Source organism: Mobula birostris, chromosome 19 (genome assembly GCF_030028105.1).
Source record: "Mobula birostris isolate sMobBir1 chromosome 19, sMobBir1.hap1, whole genome shotgun sequence".
In the NCBI taxonomy this organism is placed as follows: Eukaryota; Metazoa; Chordata; class Chondrichthyes; order Myliobatiformes; family Myliobatidae; genus Mobula; species Mobula birostris.
This window is the reverse complement of record NC_092388.1, coordinates 2,646,820-2,667,977: the sequence shown is the minus strand read 5'-3', so window position 1 is coordinate 2,667,977 and position 21,158 is coordinate 2,646,820. Positions and strand designations below refer to the sequence as shown.

Here is a 21,158-nt window from a genome sequence, read left to right as displayed (position 1 = left end):
AAATTTATTCTTCCTCTGGACTGAAGTGAAAATGCCAAACTTTTTAAATATCTCCCCTGTGCCCAATACATCTCCTGCACAGCCCCCTTTGCCCATTACTGTAAAATCCCCCATCCAATTTACCAATTTGCCTTCATCTATGTTTTCTGCACTGCATGTTAAACTTCAAGTAGGACACCTAAATGCCCTGACCATAGTATTTAATAGTTCCCCACCATGATAACTGTTCTTTTAGATCCTCAGAAAACTGATTATTCCCATTATATGTTATATTTCTAATGCCCTAATATTTACTGTGCCTTCAGAGTCATTATATACTCTTCACGGCTTATTCCACCCAGTCTTATTATCAGCACTGTTCACAAATTTCACAACACTTGCGAGGGATATTAAACCTGATTCTGAATACATCCCAAATGGCGAATGTAATAACTGAGTGGCTGTAACAGCCTTCCAGAGAAATAAAATATCTGTTCTTCCCCTCTAACTTCTGTTCTGTAACTAATCCCCTGTCAATGATGATACATTATGCAATATTTGTAATGGATGGCAATTTCATAATATGCTGCGTTTTGAAAATACCCAGAACCCGTGGAATGTGAGGGTTTTCCCTGAGTCCTCCGGTTCCTTCCCACTGTCCAAAGGCATATCAGGTAGGTGAATTGTTCATTGTAAATTGTCCCCGTGATTAGGTTAGGGTTAATTGGGTTTGTTGGGACTTGCTGGGGCAGTGTGGCTCGAAGAACCAGAAGGGCCTCCTCTATGCCATATTGCTAAAATAAAATCAACCATATTGAGTATGTACAGTGAATATATTTGAACATATTGCATGTTTTCAAGCATTACATATCATGATGAAGGTATAACAGTGGTTGCTGTATTCCTAAACAACAGTTATACCTTCATGGTGGCATGGACGCTGTATGTTTCATGAAGAAAATTTTAAATGAACAAGTTCACAATTAGCTGGTAAAATTAAATAATTTTAATTTTATTAGCTAACTGTGAACTTGTTTATTTAAAGTTTTCTTCATGAAAAGAAGTAACATTGCCTCAATATCAGTAGATTCCTGTATGCTAGGCAAACTATGCAGATCAATTATTAAACCAACTGAATCTCAGTTTGCCATTCTATGCTGTATAAATAACGACAACTTCATCATGATGTGCATTAAAATATCAACCCTTAAAGTTGCCTTTTTGTCGTCTTTCAGGTCTATTGTGAGAAATAACTTCACACCAATTTGGATTTAAAGTATATTTGCTCCTACAACATCAATATCAGTGATGTGAAGTTTTTTTACAAATGCCACTGCCCCCTGCTCTTTGCCTATTGATAAGCCCCAGCCATGGAGACAGCACTTTTGTCTGGGGGAGGGGGGCAAGGAGAGCAGAGGAAAGGTCAGTTTCAATAGTCCAGCAACTAAGATTCTCCATTAAAAAACCTAAAATGTGGCGCAAACTGTAATGTGGAGATAAAAAGGAATCAATACATTTAATCATGACTATTTGAAGACAATAAGACAAGGAGCACAATTCACCATTTGACCCATCAAGTCCGCTCTCTGCCATTCCATCAGAACTGATCTATTTTCTCTCTCAACCCCTTCTGTCTGTAATCTTTGACACCCTGAGTAATCAAGAAGCTATGCAATGAGTAACCTGTTGATCCTTGAAAAATGGTAATATATTCTTTAACACATTGCAGAAAGATCTATCAGAAATTTCAGAAGCTTGAAGAAAATGCAAGAGTCTGCAGATGCTGCAAATCCAGAACAACACATACAAAATGCTGAAGGGATTCAGCAGATCAGGCAGTATTGGAATGGAAATGAATAAACAGTCGACATTTTAATTGTGCACACTTTATTATTGTTAGTTCTTTTTTATCAAATATCAATTATTTTTATTGCTGTTGAGAATATCATTTGAAACTTCTACAAGTTTTGAATACATATATAGAAATATATTTATTGATTAAGACACGAGTGGATGAATGGTTTAACTTTGTAGTTGATCTATGTGCTTATTAATTCTTCAGCTGGTAATATTTATTAAATCAATATGTTCTATTTTACAAAATGATTATAGCCACAGCATTTATTTCATGAGATGCACATCACAGTTTATATTGGTAAAACATTGAATCCTGTAAGTAACTCAATTATTACAGATTTGTCCATTCTTTTAGAAATAATAATTGGTTGATCTTACAAAGTTTCTCTGAAACTTATAAAACAAGAGACACAAGAAAGATACTGCCCATTTTAAATGTTCATAGTGACTACATGGAGGAACATTTGTGTTTGTAGATAATTGCACAGACCTGTATCTCTTCATTCTCCACTCTGGGTTCTTCTGTCGTCACATTGTTGTTAAATTCTAGAAGCAGAAGATCTGAACCTAAGGCTAACGGAAAAGAAATCTCCAGCCTCCTTACCCCGTCTTGTTCAGGTATTGTTTCAGAAGAGAGGCGCAGAAAAGTTTGATCACCGGCCTGCAGCTATTTTGATCAACTATACTGAAAGACCTAAGGAATTTCGGATCTAATTTACATACGATATGCATGTATATAATATATATAAATCATCATGACACACGAATAAGTAACCTTTGAAGTTTTTTTTCTCTCGAAACAAACCAATTCACGTTTCCTGGAACGAAAATGGTTTCTGTTTTCGGAATTCAGTGATGTTTTACCCAAGCTCCGGCCCCGCCTGATCAATTTGGCCTCAATACTCCTAAAGATCAGAATGCTGGTGAGAAACGCACAAACTTCCACCCACCCAACTTTGAATACATGTGCAAGTGTTGGTATACAGAAACGTGGTCTGCTTCCCTTTTAAGTATTCTGGGTAAGGGAGGTATTTCGCGACTGGCTGTCTGGACGTGTTGTTTTGGGCAGAGTCAGCGTGGTCTAGTCCGATCCTCTTTTTACCGGTCGTTTGCGAGGGGTTTAAACTGGTCGCTTCCACATTCCTGTCCAGGGCAAAGTAACTAAATCTCGCTGAAGGATTTCTGGTGATGGACAAGAACAATATAAAGAATGTGAGAGACGCGCTCACCGCCGGTGCTAATTTTGGTTGTTAGTTGGATTAAATATTTCGCAAGATCGCGACCCAGGCTGAGTACATTATCGACTGAATTCCTATACTTTAGGAGCGTGTAAAACGACCAAGGTCGGAATCCAGCGGGATCCTTGCCAAGTTTATAACTTATTTAACTATTTCAATAGTTTATTGGGCTAAACCGTTAACATATCGGGATCCAGGAAGCCGGTTCGGAGGTCGGAGTTTTAAGTAATTAAAAAAGCGGAGAAAGTGTGTCGGTGGTTGGCGGCGGGGAGAGGAGGGGGAGGGGTGCCTAGGAGGAAGCTTATCTTCCGTTGTGTAGTCTTAGGTTTCTTTCTCTCGTCTGCTGGAACTTGACAGTGGGAAAGGAAACTAGTTTGGCCGGGAGCGGGGAAAATGTGAGTGATTTTGGAAGAGAAAAGGCCCCGCGGCTTTCGCCTTTGTTGTTGTTGGGAATGCGGAAACTGTGCTTGTGTCAACTGTTGAAGAGGGTCACATTCAGGCGCCGTGGGAAAGAAAAATTACAACTGTTGCTCCCCCCCACCCCCACCCCCACCCCCCGTGCGCCGGAGGCAGCTTTGCGGCGTAAAAAAGAAGGGAGTGAAGAGGAAGAGGCTGGGATGGAAAATGTGGGGAAGGCTCCACACTGGTCGAAAGAAAGCATATCCTACATTCGGCACTCTCCTTCCCCCTCGTTTTCATTTCTCTTAACAACAGGGACCGGGGCCGGCCCCTCTCCCCTTCCCCCTCCCCCTCCCCACCACCACCCCGCAGGTCCTCATTCACACTTGGTAGAGTCTCAGCATCTACCTGTGTGGCCCAGTCTGGAGCGAACGGGGGAGGGCACATGCCCACGGTCGACTGATTGTCGGCTGGTCTTTTGAACGGACATTAGATTCCAGCTTAACCTTGTTAATCGGCGGGCAGCTTTGAATGTGTGCGTATTTATATATCTATGTGTGTGTGTATGCAATATTCTGTACATGTGTTTCATATGTCTGTGCGTGCCTGCGTATCTCTATGTCTGTGTGTATGTGTTTTATACACATATATATATGTTATACATATAACATATGTCATACATACATATCTGTGTGTGCACGCACGGTCTTGCTACAGTAAGCTTTATTTTGGTGTTTAAGTTGTCCCGGTCGGCGTCCCCAGATGTCCCAGTCGCCCAGAACTTCCTTTTTTCCCGTGCATTACAAGCAGCCGGGTGTGTGTTCCTCTGACACCGCGGGGCTGGGTGGTGTTAGAACTCGCTAGTTTAGTAGCAGGGCTCGGGTGGGTGGGATGCGAGAGTATGTGGAGAATCTCTGCCCTAAAGCTGGGGGAAGTGGTTACTCGTCTCTTGCACACCACCCAGGAGAAGAGTGCGGGTGTTCAATGAATGGGGCCTCCCCGACGCCGACCCTCCGTTACCTTCTCTCTCTCTCTCTCTCGCGCTCCCTCCTTACCCCCCACCATCTCCCTCCCTCCTCCCTCCTCCCCCACCCCAGAGGGATCTCACTGCTTGCTGAATGCTCTGTATTTTCATTACAACACGTGCGGAAGACGGCCGTTGTGCGCATGCTTTAAAACCCCGAAAGGGTGCAGTCCAGTGCGGCCGGAGCTGTGTGCAGGCAGCCGGAGCATCCCGCCCGTGGCGGGTGGACGCAGGGAACGCGGGCCGGCTGGCTGGTGGTCGTTCGTGTTTCACCGTGCCGATGCTCTCAACTTTCCAGACAACGCCGCTCAACTTTCAATGGTAGACCATCGTTCCCTCAACTGAACACGTTTAGCGTTGTTTGCTCCTTCACTGCGAGCCGTTCATTAACGACCAACCACGATGGGTTCCTTTGCACTGCTCCCGTGGACTTTACTAACGCGTCTCTTGTTTCCTCCCCACCCCCACCCCATCCAGATGTGATCTGTCCGAAGAACCACCCAGGTCGTTTCTCGTCTCTTGAGTGTCGGACAGCGGGGGACCATGGACGCCAAGGAGGGCAGTTTCTCGGAGCGCTACGAGCCAGTGGCCGAGATCGGGGAGGGAGCGTACGGCAAGGTTTACAAGGCCAGGGACAGGAAACACGAAGGTCGCTTCGTGGCTCTGAAGAAAGTCCGGGTGCAGACTGGGGAGGAGGGGATGCCGCTCTCTACCATCCGTGAGGTGGCTGTGCTCCGGCAGCTGGAGTCCTTTGAACATCCCAACGTGGTCAGGTGAGCGAAATGGACAGCTCCCGTGAGCTCGGGTACCGCTCCGTCTCCAAATGTGAAAAACCTTGCAGGCGGGCAGGGAGAAACGACCTTCCGAGCCGGTAACCCCCGTCTGTCACCCCCTCCCGGGAATGGAGGTTACTAACAAAATGCCCCCATTGTTGGTTTGAATTTACAGTCTGTAGGCGACTGGGAGACAACTATGTTTCAGTTAGATAGGATTATAGCTAAAGGCCAAACGGAGATTTGAAAGTTTGTCAGTTTAGTGGGACAGCGGGTGTCTGGAGCGGGACCGTCAGGTGCGAAACCCCTTCAGCGGACGATGTCCCCGGAAACACGGCACTTCCTCCGCGGCAGGCGGCACTCGGTACTGACTGACAGCACCAAAAAACGTAGGAAGCGTACGAGTACGCTCTTCCTCGTCCAGCGAATTATTTTGTTTCATTTTAAAGCATTAGTTCAGGGTATCCAGGTTAAGCCCGGAACGATAACACATCACCATACTGTCGTGTAGAAGGGTTTTCCCTCAACACCAAATAAGTTTTTCTGTTTAATTTGCAAACCCACCAGCTAATTCCCCGTTAAAGAGTTTGCGTAGAGATAAAGGGTTAATGTATGAGGAGCATTTGATGACTCTGGGTCTTTATTCACTGTAGATTTGAAGATTAACGGGGGGATCTCATTGAAAACTTATCCAATATTGAAAGGCCTAGACAAAGTGGACGTGGAGAGGATGTTCCCAATCGTTGGGGGAGTCTAGGACCAGAGGGTGGTGAATGTGTGGAATTCATTGCCACAGACGGCTGTTAGGGTATCAGAGGTTATGGGGCAAGGCAGGATAATGGGATTGAGAAGCTGAAGAGCAGACTCCAAGGACCGACAGTCCTAATTGTTCTATATTTTCTGGTCTGTTTATTTTGGGATATAAGCGTATAGTTTAATCTAGCTGGTGCCTTTTCGATTACGTTTATCATCACAGTCTATGCACCTCCCAACATCTAAGAAAAAAGATCCCCATTTTATAAATCCCCGCCCGCGCCGCTTGAGCGGGGGCGAGTGCCCCCGAAACGTGAAACGGATCTGGTGACACGGAGAAAAGTTTTGTGCAAATTAGGCGAAACTGCTAGCGGAGTTTCCAAGGGTCGAAAGAGAGTCGCTCGTCCGCAGAGCGGCCCCGCGGGCCTGAGGCCGCCATGGGACAGCATGGTGGGACGGGGCCGACCGCGACTACCGGCTTTAAAGCGACATTTGGAAAGTCTGGGCCTTCGGGGTCGCCCCTTTGTATTGAGCGGGTTCGCATCACTTCTCCCTTTCACGTCCGCTTTGCCTCGGTTGCCCCTGCGGCGTCCGCGCTTCTATCAGCTCCTCTCAAAATTAAAAGTAATTTTATTAAAGTACACATATGTAACCATGTATAACCGCGAGATTCATTTTCTGGTGGGTATTCACTGTAAATACAAGAAACATGACAGAATCAATGAAAGACCGCCCCCAACAGGCCGGGCAAACAACCAATGTGCAAAAGACAACGAACTGCTTATACAAAAGAGAAAAAAAGAAATAATACAAAATAAATACGCGATAAATATCGGGAACCTGAGATGAAGAGTTCTTGAAAGTGCGCCAGTGGGTGGGAGGCATAGTTTAGTGAGTGCAGTTATCCTCTCTGGTTCAAGAGCCTGGTGGTTGAGGGTGATAACTGGTTTACCGACACGCTGCGTCGAGACCCGGGCAGCATTGAATCGCGCACAGCGGCGCTCGCAAAGAAAACATACGCAAATCTAGAGACCCGCAGCCTTCCAATTACTTAAGGTTGATAAAGCAATTCAGGGAAATTCCCCAAAGACCTAATTTTAGATGAGTGTACTTTTTCACAAGCCTTTTATTGGAAACATGGTGCGTATTCACGGATGACTGTGAACCGATCTTTTTCCCTTTGATTTTTACTGTACGGGAGAGCTTCGTTGGGCGTTGATTTAATCGTGTAATTTGCATACAGCTGCAGAATAGTCTTACCTTTTGAATGCGCGTTTGGATTTTAATTTGATTGCGTAAACCACCTTGTAGAATGGAAGTTTTGAATTTCTCGTAGTAATGTGAGTTACCAACATTGGTGGCAGATAAATCTCTTTGGGGCAGGCCAGTGAGTAAAACCATCTTATTCTTCGTATTAAATGGCTTTATGTCATGTCTCATTTCATTGCAAATGTCATATCCCCTGCCAGTCCTGTCCTAGTCATCATTTTATTCTGGGTGAGTTTCGAAGCATACTTCCTTTCTCAAACTTTTTTGTTATTTCTCCTAAAAACCCACAAATTAACGCTGAATACTGATGGTTCTGCAGTTTTCAGATTTGACTTTTGCATTTCTAAAGCAGAAGTTAATTCCTGAACATTTATAATATCTTAGTTCCCCTTAGTTAGACAGTCACACCTTATATATTCATTTCAGCATCATCATGTGTAGTGTGGTATGACATGGGCAATCACCATCTTTAATCTGATTTATTAACTCATAAATATTAAAACGTGTACTTCAGTACATGAGTGATGGTTACACCACGGACTTGATGAAGGGTCTTGGCCTGAATCATCCATAGATACTGCCTTACCTGCTGAGTTCCTCTAGTGATTTTTGTGCATAAGGGGCCGAGAAACTGCCCACCGTCTGACAAAAACCTCAAGGCATCAGCAAGCTTCATGGAATACAGATCTGTGTCTGTCCTGGACTGAATTTCCAAAATACCACACTTGTCTACCTGTGCATCCAAAATAAATGTTAACAAGCTTCATCAGGACTTGATACACAGGTAAAATAATGGAGGAACTTCGCAAGTCAGGTCGCATCCCGAGGGGAAAAATCAGTTGATGTTTTGGGCCAAGACCCATCATCTAAGAAGAGTCCACAACAGGTCGTCAAAACTGCCCAACACGTCACTGGCACCAGCCTACCTTCGATCGAAGACAGAAGGGTGCTGGAAAAAGGCCAGTAACATCCTGAAGGATCCCAGCCACCCTGCTCATGGACTGTTTGTCCCACTCCCATCAGGGAGAAGGCTACTTTGCATTCACACCAGATCTACCAGACCTAAACACAGTCACTTTCCCCAAACAATACGGTTGATCAACATCCCAACCACTACCCTACCCCTCCACACCCTCAACCACCACTACTTTGTCATTTCCTGTTAGTTACCTTATGTACAGACACTCCTGTGCCTAACTTCACTTTATGGACATACAATCAATATATAAGCTATCTTGTATATTTGTATTTATTGTGTTTTTTAAAATTATATTATCATGGTCTTTGAGCTGCATTGGACCTGGAGTTACAATTATTTTGTTCTCCTTTACATGGATTGTACACCCATAAAGTGATGCTAGGTACAGGAGTGTTGTACAGAAGGGAAATTACTGTCAGGATATGATACAGTCATAGTAATCTATAAACTGCAGTGATGGATTAGGAGGTTTACAGAGGGACTGTTTTGTAATGGTCATCACTGTTGGTGTGTAGAGGGCACAGCAAGCCAGAATTGAATGACTGAGGATTTGCAGAGACAGGAGTGGGCTGAAATGTGTGTCAGAGAGACTTGAAAAGAATGGAAGATGCAGCAAGCGAGTGCATTAATACATATGGGGAGTCGTATCACACGGGCATAGCAGTTAGTGTCACATGTAACAGTGCCTGTGATCAGGGTTTAATTCCGGCCGCTGGCTGTCAGGAGTTTGTAGGTTCTCTGCACGACCGCATGGATTTCCTCTGGGAGCTTTTTTGGTCTCCTCGTATTCCAAAGCCATGTGGGCGAAGGTTGGAGGGTTGTGGGCGTGCGATATTGACGGTAGAAGCATGGTGACGCTTGCGGACTGTCCAGCGCAATCCTTGATGATTTGATGCATTTCGCTGCATGTACATGTAACAAATAATGATAGTCTTAATCTTCGTACATGGGGGTGATAACGGCCAAACAGCAACATGACATGAGCTACCCGGTGGTGATAAGAGGCAGACTGAGTAAAAACAGGACAGCAGTGTGTGGTATGATTGAAAAGTGAATTACAGAAAAACAAAAAAGTGCTTGGGAGACATTTGAAAGGCAGTGATAAAAACAAGAGGGGCAGTCAAAAAGGTGTTTTAGAGAACTGCAGTAATTATAAGATGATAAAAATAAAATTACAGAAGCATTAAATACATGCACAAGTGTACTTGACCCTGGTCGATTGTCATAAACTAGATATATTTCAATGTGCATGTCAGGGTCACATTAGTGACTTCATCCATGAATTACTGTGAGCTCAGGCCTTGATTTATTCAAAATCTATTCCAGATAACCAAGAACTCTTTGCTTATTAAATCTGCAAAGAACTTATGGTAGAAAATGTCATTTTTAGCCATCTGATAAGAATATAATTTTTGTGACTGAAATTTCAATCTAGAATTGAATTTTATCATTAGCAGAAGAACTCAATTCTTGTTAATTTTATAGCTAGAAATTTGTGGAAGGTCTGTGAATCCAGATTCCTCATTTAATTTTTGGTGACTTGATCTGAAAAGGGATCACATTCCTACATTTAAAAAACATAGGTTTAATAAGATTGACATAGTTTGTAGTGGCAGCAAGTGCTTTGCAATAAATAATATAATTTTTCAAAAGCTATATTACAATAAGGATATATAAAATTATTAAATAGTAGTGCAAAAAGAAAGCAAAATAATCCTTAAGAAACACCTGCAACATTGCAAGAATCTGTTTTTGTTGTATATATCAAATTATCTTGATAGCCACAAGTATCTAAATCTTAAATATGAAATTATCTGTTAATAAAGCCTAGTATTAAGCCTCGTGAGCTAACAGAAACGTGCCAATGAAAAGAGTGCCACGCGATTTGTAATATATATCATTTGTTTGTTTTTGCCATGTTGTATGACGTAGGGAAACATTGTCTCATTTGTTCTTGGCAATTTTTTCTACAAAAGTGCTTTGCCATGATTGTCTTCTGGGCAATGCCTTCACCAGACTGGCTTCTGTGGTCACGTGACCAGGACTTGGTATATGCACCAGGTCGTGGATGCGAGGGTTTGTGATATACAGGTTTCCCCCGCCATCCGAAGGTAGAGCGTTCCTATGAAACGGTTCGTAAGCCGGAAGGTCGTAAAGCGAAGAAGCAATTACCATTTATTTATATGGAAAAAATTTGTGAGCGTTCACAGACCCAAAAATAACCTACCAAATCATGCCAAATAACACATAAAACCTAAAATAACAGTAACATATAGTAAAAGCAGGGACAACTTCCACAAGCCAAACTCACTTTGTCCTTACTTCGTTCACCACAATTGAAACGCTTAATTATGTCTAGTTTTACGCTAAGTATAACACCCCTACGAGCTCTTTTAGGCTTTTCCGATACAGTACCTTAGAACTCATCTTGCTAACGGATACTCACAGGCATGTGTTTAAGCAATGCCGGCAAGAATGCAGTGCCGAATCCCGGGGAGAGCGGCTGCTCGGGGCGCGCGCTGCTTTTTTTCGTGACAGTGAAAACACCTCCTGTTAGCGAAAACAGGGAACTAATGTAGGTCTCTCGTAACAGTGAGGTTTCGTAAAGTGAACATTCGAATAGCAGGGGACACCTGTCGTACATCCACCAGCTGGTTCCATGGCTTCACGTGACCCTGATCGGTGGGGGAGGGCTAAGCAGGTGCTCCATCTTGCCCAAGGGTGACCTGCAGGCTGGTAGAGGGAAGGAGTGCCTTACACCTGCTTTGGTGGAGATGTATCTCCACCCTAACACCCTATAATATGTATACCCCTCAGGTATACCCACCTGAGGAAATGCCACATCAACCTGAATGGATGGGAGAAATGAGCACAGGTTAGGGAAAACTGGAGAAGGACTGTCGATGAGGGGGCTGCACAGCTCGAAGAACACCTGCACTGTGCCGCGAAGATTAAGTGTCTTCAACGTAAGGAAAGACTGGGAAAGGCCCAACCAGCTCCATCCCCCACCACCTCACCTGCCAGCATTCCAATAGGAGTGACCGCAAGTGACCAGGTCAACCACCAGGAGAGGAATCATACTCGACTACGAGTGATCACTGATGATGATATATTCATTCCCCTTCTAACATTGTTTTGTTCTGTGTTTCGTGACTGGTTTCAGCACAGTTACACAGAATACAAGTCATTGCACATGGTTTACACTGGTCAAAATACAAACTTTAGCCTCGTTTCATTGAGCTATTAAATTTCGCATATGTAGCTGACTCAACTTGCATTACAACCAATGTAAAGCAGTAATTTAAACATATTCAGAACAAATTCACATCTTAAACAATTCTTGAGCACTGCGGGTGAGCTTATGAATGTATTTAAATTATTTAAGTAGTATACTATGCAGGAATATATTTAAATCATTATAATTAATAACAATTAATTAAATAATTATTCATTATACATTGAATCCCACCTCTAAATATTAAAGTTCACCTTTATTTGTTCATAACATACAGTGAATTCCGTCGTTTGCATTAATGACCAGCAAAATCTGAGGATGTTTTGAAGTACTGAGTGAGAGAGTGACATCTTGCAGGCCTGCAAGTTTCATCAGGAGAGAGTTAGTGGTGTGTTTCTTGTGTGAGATATGGGAACTTTGGGAGATCTTCAGTGACCCTGATAACTACACCATCACTAAGTGCTCCAGTTAAGGAACTGGAGCTGCAGCTCAATGACGTTATGCTCATACGGGAGAATAAAGGGGTGATAGATGGGAACTGTAGGGAGGTAGTCACCCATAAGTGACAGGAAGCAGTTACCTGCAATCCTATTTGTGACAGATGTAATACTGAGCTGGCCACTTTAACTCATATGTATTGGTCTTGTATAAAGCTAGATAACTTTTGGAGAGATGTTTTTAAAATGCTATCAAAAGTCTTGGATCTGGATCTAGAACCTAATTTGCTTACAGCAATTTTTGGGATTATCCCATCGGAAGCAGGAAACATTCCTGTTTCCACTCAACGTATGATAGCCCTTTTGACTTTATTGGCTAGGAGAGCCATTTTATTGAAGTGGAAGGATTATAATCCACCTATGGTCTTTGGCTATTGGCTTTCCTTCACTATGTCCTGTTTAAGTTTAGAGAAAATAAGAAGTCGGACATTTGATACATCCTTTAAATTTGAGCAAATCTGGCGGCCTTTTATTCAATATTTTCATTTGACTTGATTTATTACTCTTCCAATTTTTTTTAAGTTTTAGATTTGATCAGAAAGTCTTTCTTTATTTTGGTCATATCCTCAGAACGGACTGCCCAGTCCCTTTTTTTTGTTTCTCTTTTATTGTATAGTGTAGTGGGGTTTTTTTTCTTCATTTCAAATTCAAAGTTTTTTCTTTCCTTTTCATGAACTGATAAGAGGAGAATTGCTGTTTTCTTTTTTATTATATATTATATACCAGCTTAACACTATGTGGTTTTGATAATGGCTATCTCAATCTCAGTTTATATTGTTATTGATAGATATATTTGAGATAATCCTCTTGTTTGTATTTATATTTCTTTTAAATCAATAAAAGATGAATAAAGAAAGAAAGGAAGCAGCTATCTGGGTGACTGTCAAGGGAGAGTAAGGAAATTGGCAGTCAGTCAGTCAGTCAGTACAGAGTGCCCCAGTGGCTGTTCCCCTCGATAATAAGAATACAACTTTGGAAACTGTTGGCTGGGACGACCTACCATGGAAAAGCTGCAGTGGGCATTTCTAAGGAAATGAGTCTGGATCTGTGGCTCAGAAGAGAAGGGGAAGAAGAGGAGAGCTCCAGTGATGGGGGAGTTTCATAATTGAGGGAACAGGCAAGAGGTTCTGTGGACAACAATAAGATTGCAAGATGGTTTGTTGCCTCCTGGCCACCAGGGTCAAAGACATCTTGGATCAAGTCCACAGTGTGAGGGTGAGCAGCCAGAGGTCGTGGTCCACATCAGTACCAACGGATGGGTGGTAAGATCCTACAAAGTGAGTTCAGGGAGTTAGTTGCTAAGTTAGAACCTCCTGGGTTGTGATCTCAGGATTGCTACCCATGCCAAATGCCAGTAAGGTCAGAGATAGGAAGATTATACAGTTTAATATGTGGCTAAGGAGTTGATGCAGGATTTGGGATACAGGTACATAATTCATTGAAAGTGGCATCACAGGTAGATAGGGTTGTAAAGAAAGAGTACAGGAGATGGGATGTTATGTTAATGATGTGTTAGTCAATGGTGAGGACAAATTTGGAGTATTGTGTGCAGTTTTGCTCAGTGAAGATGTAGTGTGAAGGTTGAAGGAGTACAGGGTCTGGAGCACCTGAACTACAGTACAAGGAGAGATTTGAATTGGTTAGAACTAGCAACTAGCAGACACCAACGACACTGGAGGCTTTTTCAAGGCAACTAAAGCTATTTTTGACCCATCCACTCACGATCAAGCCCCTCTCAAAAGCAAAGATGGTTCAACCATCCTGAAGAGCAATGCTGACATCAATTCTAGATGGAGGGAGCACTTTGAAGATCAGCTAAATCAAACCGTCTCATTTGACAGGAATGTGATTAACAACATTCCAAAGCAGCCCGTTGACGACTCCCTAAGCAAAATACCAACACTTGAAGAAGTCAAAGAAGCCATCAAAACCTTGAAAAACAACAAGGCCGCTGGACTCGTTGGAATACCAGCCGAGGTCTACAAAATTGGAGGTAGCCCGCTTCATTACCACCTGCATGAACTTCTCATCAAGATCTGGATAAATGAAGACGTACCAGCAGACTTTAGAGACTCAGGAATCATTACCATCTACAAAAGGAAAGGCGATCGATCTGAATGTGGAAACTATCGTGGAATTTCCCTGCTAGCAACAGCAGGAAAGATCCTCACCCGCATCATGAACAACTGGCTCAAACCTTTAGCTGAGAAGCTCCTTCAGGGACACAAGCCGATTTTAGACTATCACGTGGAGCAATCGACATGATCCTCACAATGCGACAACTACAAGAAAAATGTTGTGAACAACTTCAACCTTTGTATATGGCATCCATCGACCTCACCAAAGCCTTTGACTTGGTATCAAGGGAACTCCTATGGGATGTCCTATCCACCTATGGATGCCCTGAAAAGTACATTCGAATCCTGAGACTCCTCCACGATGGCATGCTTGCCAGGGTCATGGTCAGCAACAGTAACTGTGAGCCTTTTCAAGTTATATCAGGAGTTAAACAGGGATGTGTGATTGCCCCAACTCTGTTCACCATCTTCATTGCGACAATCATCCACATCATCAAGGACAACCTACCCCCAGGAATCGAAATTGTCTACAGAACAGATGGCAGACTTTTCAATCTTGCCCATCTCAAGCCCAAAAACAAGACATCCACGAGTTCCCTCATCGAGTTCCAATACGCAGATGACAACAGTGTTGCAGCTCTCTCAGAAAACCACCTACAACAGATTCTGACTGCCTTCAACCATGCATACACGAAACTTGGACTTACCATCAATTCCAAGAAAACTCAGATCATCTACCAACTGAGACAAATTGGATAGAACCATCAATTCAACTTTGCGAAACTACCCTGGAAAACATGGACGACTTTCCATATCTTGGAAGTCACCTCTCCTCCAATGTTGACCTTAATAACGAGATCCAACATCATCTTAAGTGCGCTGGAACAGCTTTTGGATGTCTCCAAACAAGAGTCTTTCATGATCGTCACATCCGAACAGACACCAAAATGTTAGTGTACAAAGCAGTGGTAATCCCAACGCTCCTGTATGCATCAGAAACCTGGACAACGTACCGACGACATCTGAAGGCACTTGAAAAGTTCCATCAACGCTGTCTTCGAAACATCTTAAATATCAGCTGGGAAGATGGAAGAGCCAACGTCAGTGTGCTAAATGAAGCAAAAACAACAAGCATTGACGCGTACATCATCAAGAACCAACTAAGATGGAGCGGGCATGTTGTTCGGATGAAAGACTAATGTCTGCTGAAACAAATCTACTCCCAGCTTAAAGAAGGCAAACGTAAAAGAGGTGGACAACAGAAGAGATTCAAAGACGTCTTATAAGCCAACATGAAGGAATATAACATTGACATCAACAATTGGGAAACCAATGCCAAGAAGGAACTTTCGAAGCCAACAGATGTGCAGAATTAGAAGAAAAGAGAAGAAAATGGAATAAGAGGTGGCACAACCAAAGCCCGATTGCCATCTGGAACTACCTGTCCTGAATGTGGAAGAACTTTCAAAGCCAAGATTGGACTCATAAGCCACGTGAGATCAACGGAACGAAGACCATCACCTTGACCTCGAGGGATAACCACGACAACTTTTGTTGTTCTTTTAGACTAAAAATGTTCCTCCTTCATATTGACGTTAGATTCCATTTGCTATTTGATAGCGGATTAACAAAATTAGCAATATCACTTTGAGCTTCCTTTCTTCTTCCACGGAATTACTTGCATCTTATGCGATGATATGGCCAGCTGGTGGTGTAGTGGCTTCAGCGCTGGACTTTGAGGCGGAAGGTCCCGAGTTCGAATCCAGCCGGCTCCCGTGCATGCTTTCCATCTGTGCTGTGTTGAGCGTCGAGCTAGCAGCTCGACCTCATAAAAAAGAAATTGGCTTCTACAGAAACATCAACAGCTCTCTTGCTCTCTTGTGAGTTTAAAGGCAATTTCTTTCTCTCTCTTTCTTATGCAATGATATCATCTGTCAGCTTGAGCTTCACATCCTTCATATGTACATCTGAACACGGCAAACAGACATCAGAAGTGGACCTTCTGTGAAACCACAATCTACTCCTAATCACCCTGATAAAATACTATCCCTTTAAACTGCTTTTCTAATTTCATGCATCTTAATATTGTTCATTCATCTTCCATGTTGTAGAATAATATTCATGGAAAGTATACTCACTCCAATCTATCTGTACCCTCCTTAAAAATTTCTGTTGAGGATAGGGAACCCTTTGGACTTCAATGGTTTGCTATTTCTGCCATAACATAGAATATGAACTGAGTGTGATGGTGACGTTGATAATTGCTGAAGAGAAATAGCGGATTAACAAAATCAGCAATATCACTTTGAGCTTCCTTTCTTCTTCCACGGAATTACTTTCATCTTATGCGATGATATCATTTGTTAGCTTGAGCTTCACATCCTTCATATGTACATCTGAACACAGCAAACAGACATCAGAAGTGGACCTTGTGTGAAACCACTATCTATTCCTAATCACTCTGATAAGATACTATCCCTTTAGACTGCTTTTCTAATTTCACGCATCTTAATATTGTTCACTCATCTTCCATGTTGTAGAATAATATTCATGGAAAGTATACTCACTCCAATCTGTCTGTACCCTCCTTAAAAATTTCTGAGGATAGAGAACCCTTTGGACTTCAATGGTTTGCTATTTCTGCCATAACATTTGAGTTTGATGGTGACGTTGATAATTGTTGAAGGGAAATTGAAGACCCTTGTCTCCATTTGATCAGTTAACCTGATCAAATATTTCTTCCATCTTTGGAATGTGGACAGTTTTCAATAGAATTCACTGGATATCTACCTGGTGTAGTTTGAAATGCGTAAAGCATCTTGCCTGAGATCAGGTGAAATTGGAAGATAACAAAATATGTTTTTCAAACACCTGAGAAATATTGCGGTGAACCAAAGTCCAAGGTACATTTATTTATCGAAGTATGTATGCGGTATACAGCTCTGAGTTTCATCTTCCCCACAGACAGCCATGAAACAAGAAGAGCCATGGAACCGACATGGAAAAAGCATCAAACATCAAAGCCCCTATGCAATGTATATGTGTGTGATTGGTAGTTTAGTGGTTAGAGTAAAGTTACTCATTACCAGCAGTCCAGGTTCAGTTCCTGCTGCTGACTGTATACTCCCCCCGGTGCCCGTGTGGGTTTTCTTTGGACATTCCAAAGATGTAGGGGTTAGTAGATTATTGGTCATCTCGGTGTAATTGGATGTTGCGGGGTCTCTGGGTCAAGGAGCCTGTTACCATGATTATTTATTTATTCTAAATAAATAATAAGATGAGGGGTTGCATTGTCCTGCCAACACCATCCCGCACCGCCTCCATTGACTGTACAGAGCCGAATGAGCTTTTCTTCCCAAACCATGTCTGCAAAGTCAGAGGCAATGACCAACAGTCTCCTGGTTGTCCTGATACCACTGGATATGGATGTTTTATGAATGGCGTGGAAAACAAAAAACTAGATCTTTCTCTAACTATTCTTCGTAAACTCTAGACACTGTTGTGCGCAAATCGCAGGAGATGAGCAGTTTGAGATACTCAAACCACCCCATCTGGAACCAGTGATCATTCTACGGTTAGGTCACTTCGATCACATTTGTTCCACATTCTGATGTTTGATCTGAACAACAGCTGGACCATGTCTGCTTGCTTTTATGCATTGATTTACTGCCACATGATTGGCTGACTAGAAATTTAGATTAACGAGCATGTGTACAGGTGTACCTAATAAGGTGGCACTGTGTAGAACTTTGACCCAGTTCCTGGCAGCTGTCATGGCCCACAATTTGAAATTACAGTTGGCTTTTATTAAAACCTACAGAAAACCCTGTCTGTTTCTCCACACTTTTGGTTCCTTGCATATTTCGCTAACACTTTGTTTTCAGTTTTGTTTTACATGATGAAGTCGTTGGAGACGTTTTATTGTTTTAGAATTGTGCCACAGGTTTCATTATCAAAACAGGTAGCTGGGTTATCCCCCCCCTTCACCATTTGTGGGGACCTGGCTGTGTTCAAATTGACACCATTTCGCCACATGACTACAATGACTGTGCTTCAAAGGCAATTTATTGGGTGTGGTGTTCTGAGGTTGTGAAGGGTAACTGTTTCACATTTAAGTCACTATACCAATGCACGTTAGCATTGCGTGCAAATCTCATCTGATGAATCTATCTCACCAGTATGCTTTACTGAAAACTCTGAGCAATCACTCCTAAGAAAGTGTATTTGTAGAATCGTGCGATCTGATTAACAGAATTATGGAGCACGACAACTCAAACTAACCGTCTGCAAATTTAGTTTTTGAAACTGTTCAGCTGGACAGAATATTGCAGCAACGGTTCTCCCTGATTTTGACAACAAATAGACAGATTGTCATTTTCTATGAACCTTGATATGAACTCTTAGAAACTGGGCCAGAAACACTGTTTAAATGTCTCAGCCATTGGTTTTTGTGCGGTTTGACAGAACTATTTAAATTTTTGATCGGTGCTTTACTCTAGGTAATTTGTTGAATATTGGTCCCAATTGATTCCATTATCCTTGGACCAGATAGCTGTGGTCTGTAGAAAGTGCCATTACTCTGCCTTATAGATGAAACTCAGCCTTGTAGGGTCCAATCATAGTGCCATCTGTCAGGTTCTGAAAATAGTTTATTGTGATCTCAGTTAGATGTACATTGTATGCAGTCAGAGCAATAACTGATACTGATGGGACTGAAGACCTTAATGCAGAATTCATGGTGATGTCCGTTCCATAGGAAGCAGAAGTGAGTTGTGATGGAAATGAATTTGTCAATCTTGTGGTATGTGAATGGTAGATGTGTATATATCCTCTCAGTTCATTATTAATGTCAGCAGAAACTGAAAATGGTAAATATTTAAGGGATCTGTTCTGTTTGATGAAATTATAGTTTTATTGAGGGTTTCTGATTTATGGGCTAAGGGTTTGTCATTTGGTAGTGTTAAGTATGGGGCTAAAATGACTAGTGATCTTTTCCCAGTGTACCAGTTTGAGTAACTGGTATTTCCAAGGTTGATGATGCTGCAAATGGACATGAACTCCAAGGTTCCTCTGTACCTCCACACTGCTGGGAAATCTTTGTGCATTATTGTCTACCTGCACTGCACTGTTACACTTCACTCAGCACTGTCATTGTTTTACCTTGTTCTACCTCAATGCACTGCGTAATGATCTGCTCTGTATGAACAGAATGCAAGACAAGCTTTTCAGTGTACCTCGGTACAGGTGACAATAATGAACCAATGCCAATTCTATTTTATATTTAATAGAATATTGAACTGGTCTCTAACAACAGTTTGCATTGCTACACACCCAGTGATTTCTCACTTCCTTCATTTCATTATTTAGCCAAGTGTTTTACAAAATAAAAATAGGAATTTTCCAAACGGTTGCTTCTGCCAAGTCAGATGGACAGCTTACTGCAATGTCTTTACGTTAGAGTCAACTTCTGAGAATCGTTTCCTTGTGTACTCAATTTCAGCTGTGACTTCCACCCTTTCTCCTCACGCTCTGTGATCAGTAGTCATCCACTGAGTATTCTGAACACCTCATCCATGTGCCCATCTAAGAGTCTCTTCAAAGTTTCTAATATATCTGCCTGTGCCATCATGCCTGGCTGAGCATTCCAAGCACCCTGCACTCTATATAAAAAAAACTTAACTTTGACATCCCCCAACTTTCCTCCAATCATCTTAAAGTTATCCCCTCCATTATTAACCATATCTGCCCTGGGAAAAAATCTGTGCTGTCCTCCACTCAATCTATGCCTCTTATCATCTCGTACTCCTCTGTTAAGTCAGCTGTCATCCTCCTTCGCTCAGAGAAAAGTCCTAGCTCACTCAGCCTATCCTTACAAGATACTGTCTGCAGGCGCCCTGGTAAATCTCTGCACCTTCTCTAAAGCTTCCACCTCCTTCCTATTTTTTAACTGATTATCTAACAAAATATTTTAGTAATGTTTAACTTCTACAATTCTATAGGAAATTTTAGCTGAGATGCCAAGCGCGTGCCACATCTGCTGTGTAAGGTTGACCAGTAACAGATTTCATTTACACCATTTTCACCAAAAGGAAGGGGGATGTAAATCTTCTGTAAGTTCCAGGGGACAGCTATAGCTTTTCTTTCTCTCATAAAGCATAAACATTATCTTTACTGTCCACCATATCATACTAGGGGACCATTGGGAAGCTGAAATGTCTGAAAGTAGATAAGTCACCTGGAGCAGGTGTAATGCATCCCAGATTTCTGAAAGAGGTGGCTGTAGAAAATATGGAGGCATTAGTAATGACCTTTCAAGAATCAATAGATTCTGGGGTGGTTCCTGAGGGCTGGAAAATGGCAGGTATCATTTCCTCTTCAAGGCAGAAAAGCATATGATGAAGTAAAGTCAGCATGGTTTCCTTAAGGAGAAACTTTGCCTGATAAATCTGTTGGGATTCTTTGAGGAAATTACAGGTAGGATAAACAAAGGAGAGTTTTACTAGCTCTTCCTTCAGTTAGTCCTGACGATGTTTTGGCCCAAAACATCGACTGTACCTCTTCCTAGAGATGCTGCCTGACCTGCTGCGTTCACCAGCAACTTTGATGTGCGTTGAGAGTCTGGGTATTGTGTATTTAGATTTTCAGAAAGCCTTCGACAAGGTGCTGCACATGAGGCTGCTTAGCTTAACAAGATAAAAACCCATGGTATAATGGGAAAGATACCAGCATGGATAAAAAAATGGCTGATTGGCCAGTGGACTTTTTCTGGTTGGCTGGCAGAAGTGATCTTACACAGGAGTTAGTGTTGGAAGCCCTTCTTTTTTCACATTACATGTTAACGATTTGGATGACAGAAGTTATAGCTTTGTGTCCAAGTGGGCAGACGATATAAAGATGTGGTGTTGAAGAAGCAGGGATTCTGCAGAAGGACTGCAGACTGATTAGACACATTCAATTTCAAAAAGCACTATGCTCCACCCACAAGTTCATTGGTGCATCTTATCTCATCGCTAATTTAGGACATGTCATCATTTGCCCTATCAGCAATATCTGCTGGGCTCTCCGTCATAAACTTGT

The 21,158-nt window shown here is 42.3% G+C and overlaps 1 protein-coding gene across 7 annotated transcripts in view; it reads left to right on the top strand.

Annotated features, from left to right (window-relative positions):
- Positions 1–516: 516 nt before the first annotated feature.
- cdk6 (cyclin dependent kinase 6) overlaps positions 517–21,158 on the top strand; it is a 93,083-nt gene continuing 72,441 nt past the window's right edge. Inside the window, exons 1-3 of one of the 7 annotated variants that reach the window (XM_072283127.1) lie at positions 517–653; positions 1,709–1,874; positions 4,975–5,270. In XM_072283127.1, coding sequence (XP_072139228.1) covers positions 5,041–5,270 — 230 coding nt within the window. In that variant the 5' untranslated portion in view covers positions 517–653; positions 1,709–1,874; positions 4,975–5,040. Of the gene's footprint in view, positions 654–1,708; positions 1,875–2,883; positions 3,049–3,095; positions 3,180–3,416; positions 3,470–3,819; positions 4,009–4,610; positions 4,819–4,974; positions 5,271–21,158 lie in introns of those variants that run through there. The other 6 variants (XM_072283131.1, XM_072283126.1, XM_072283130.1 and 3 more) reach the window with 6 other exon arrangements.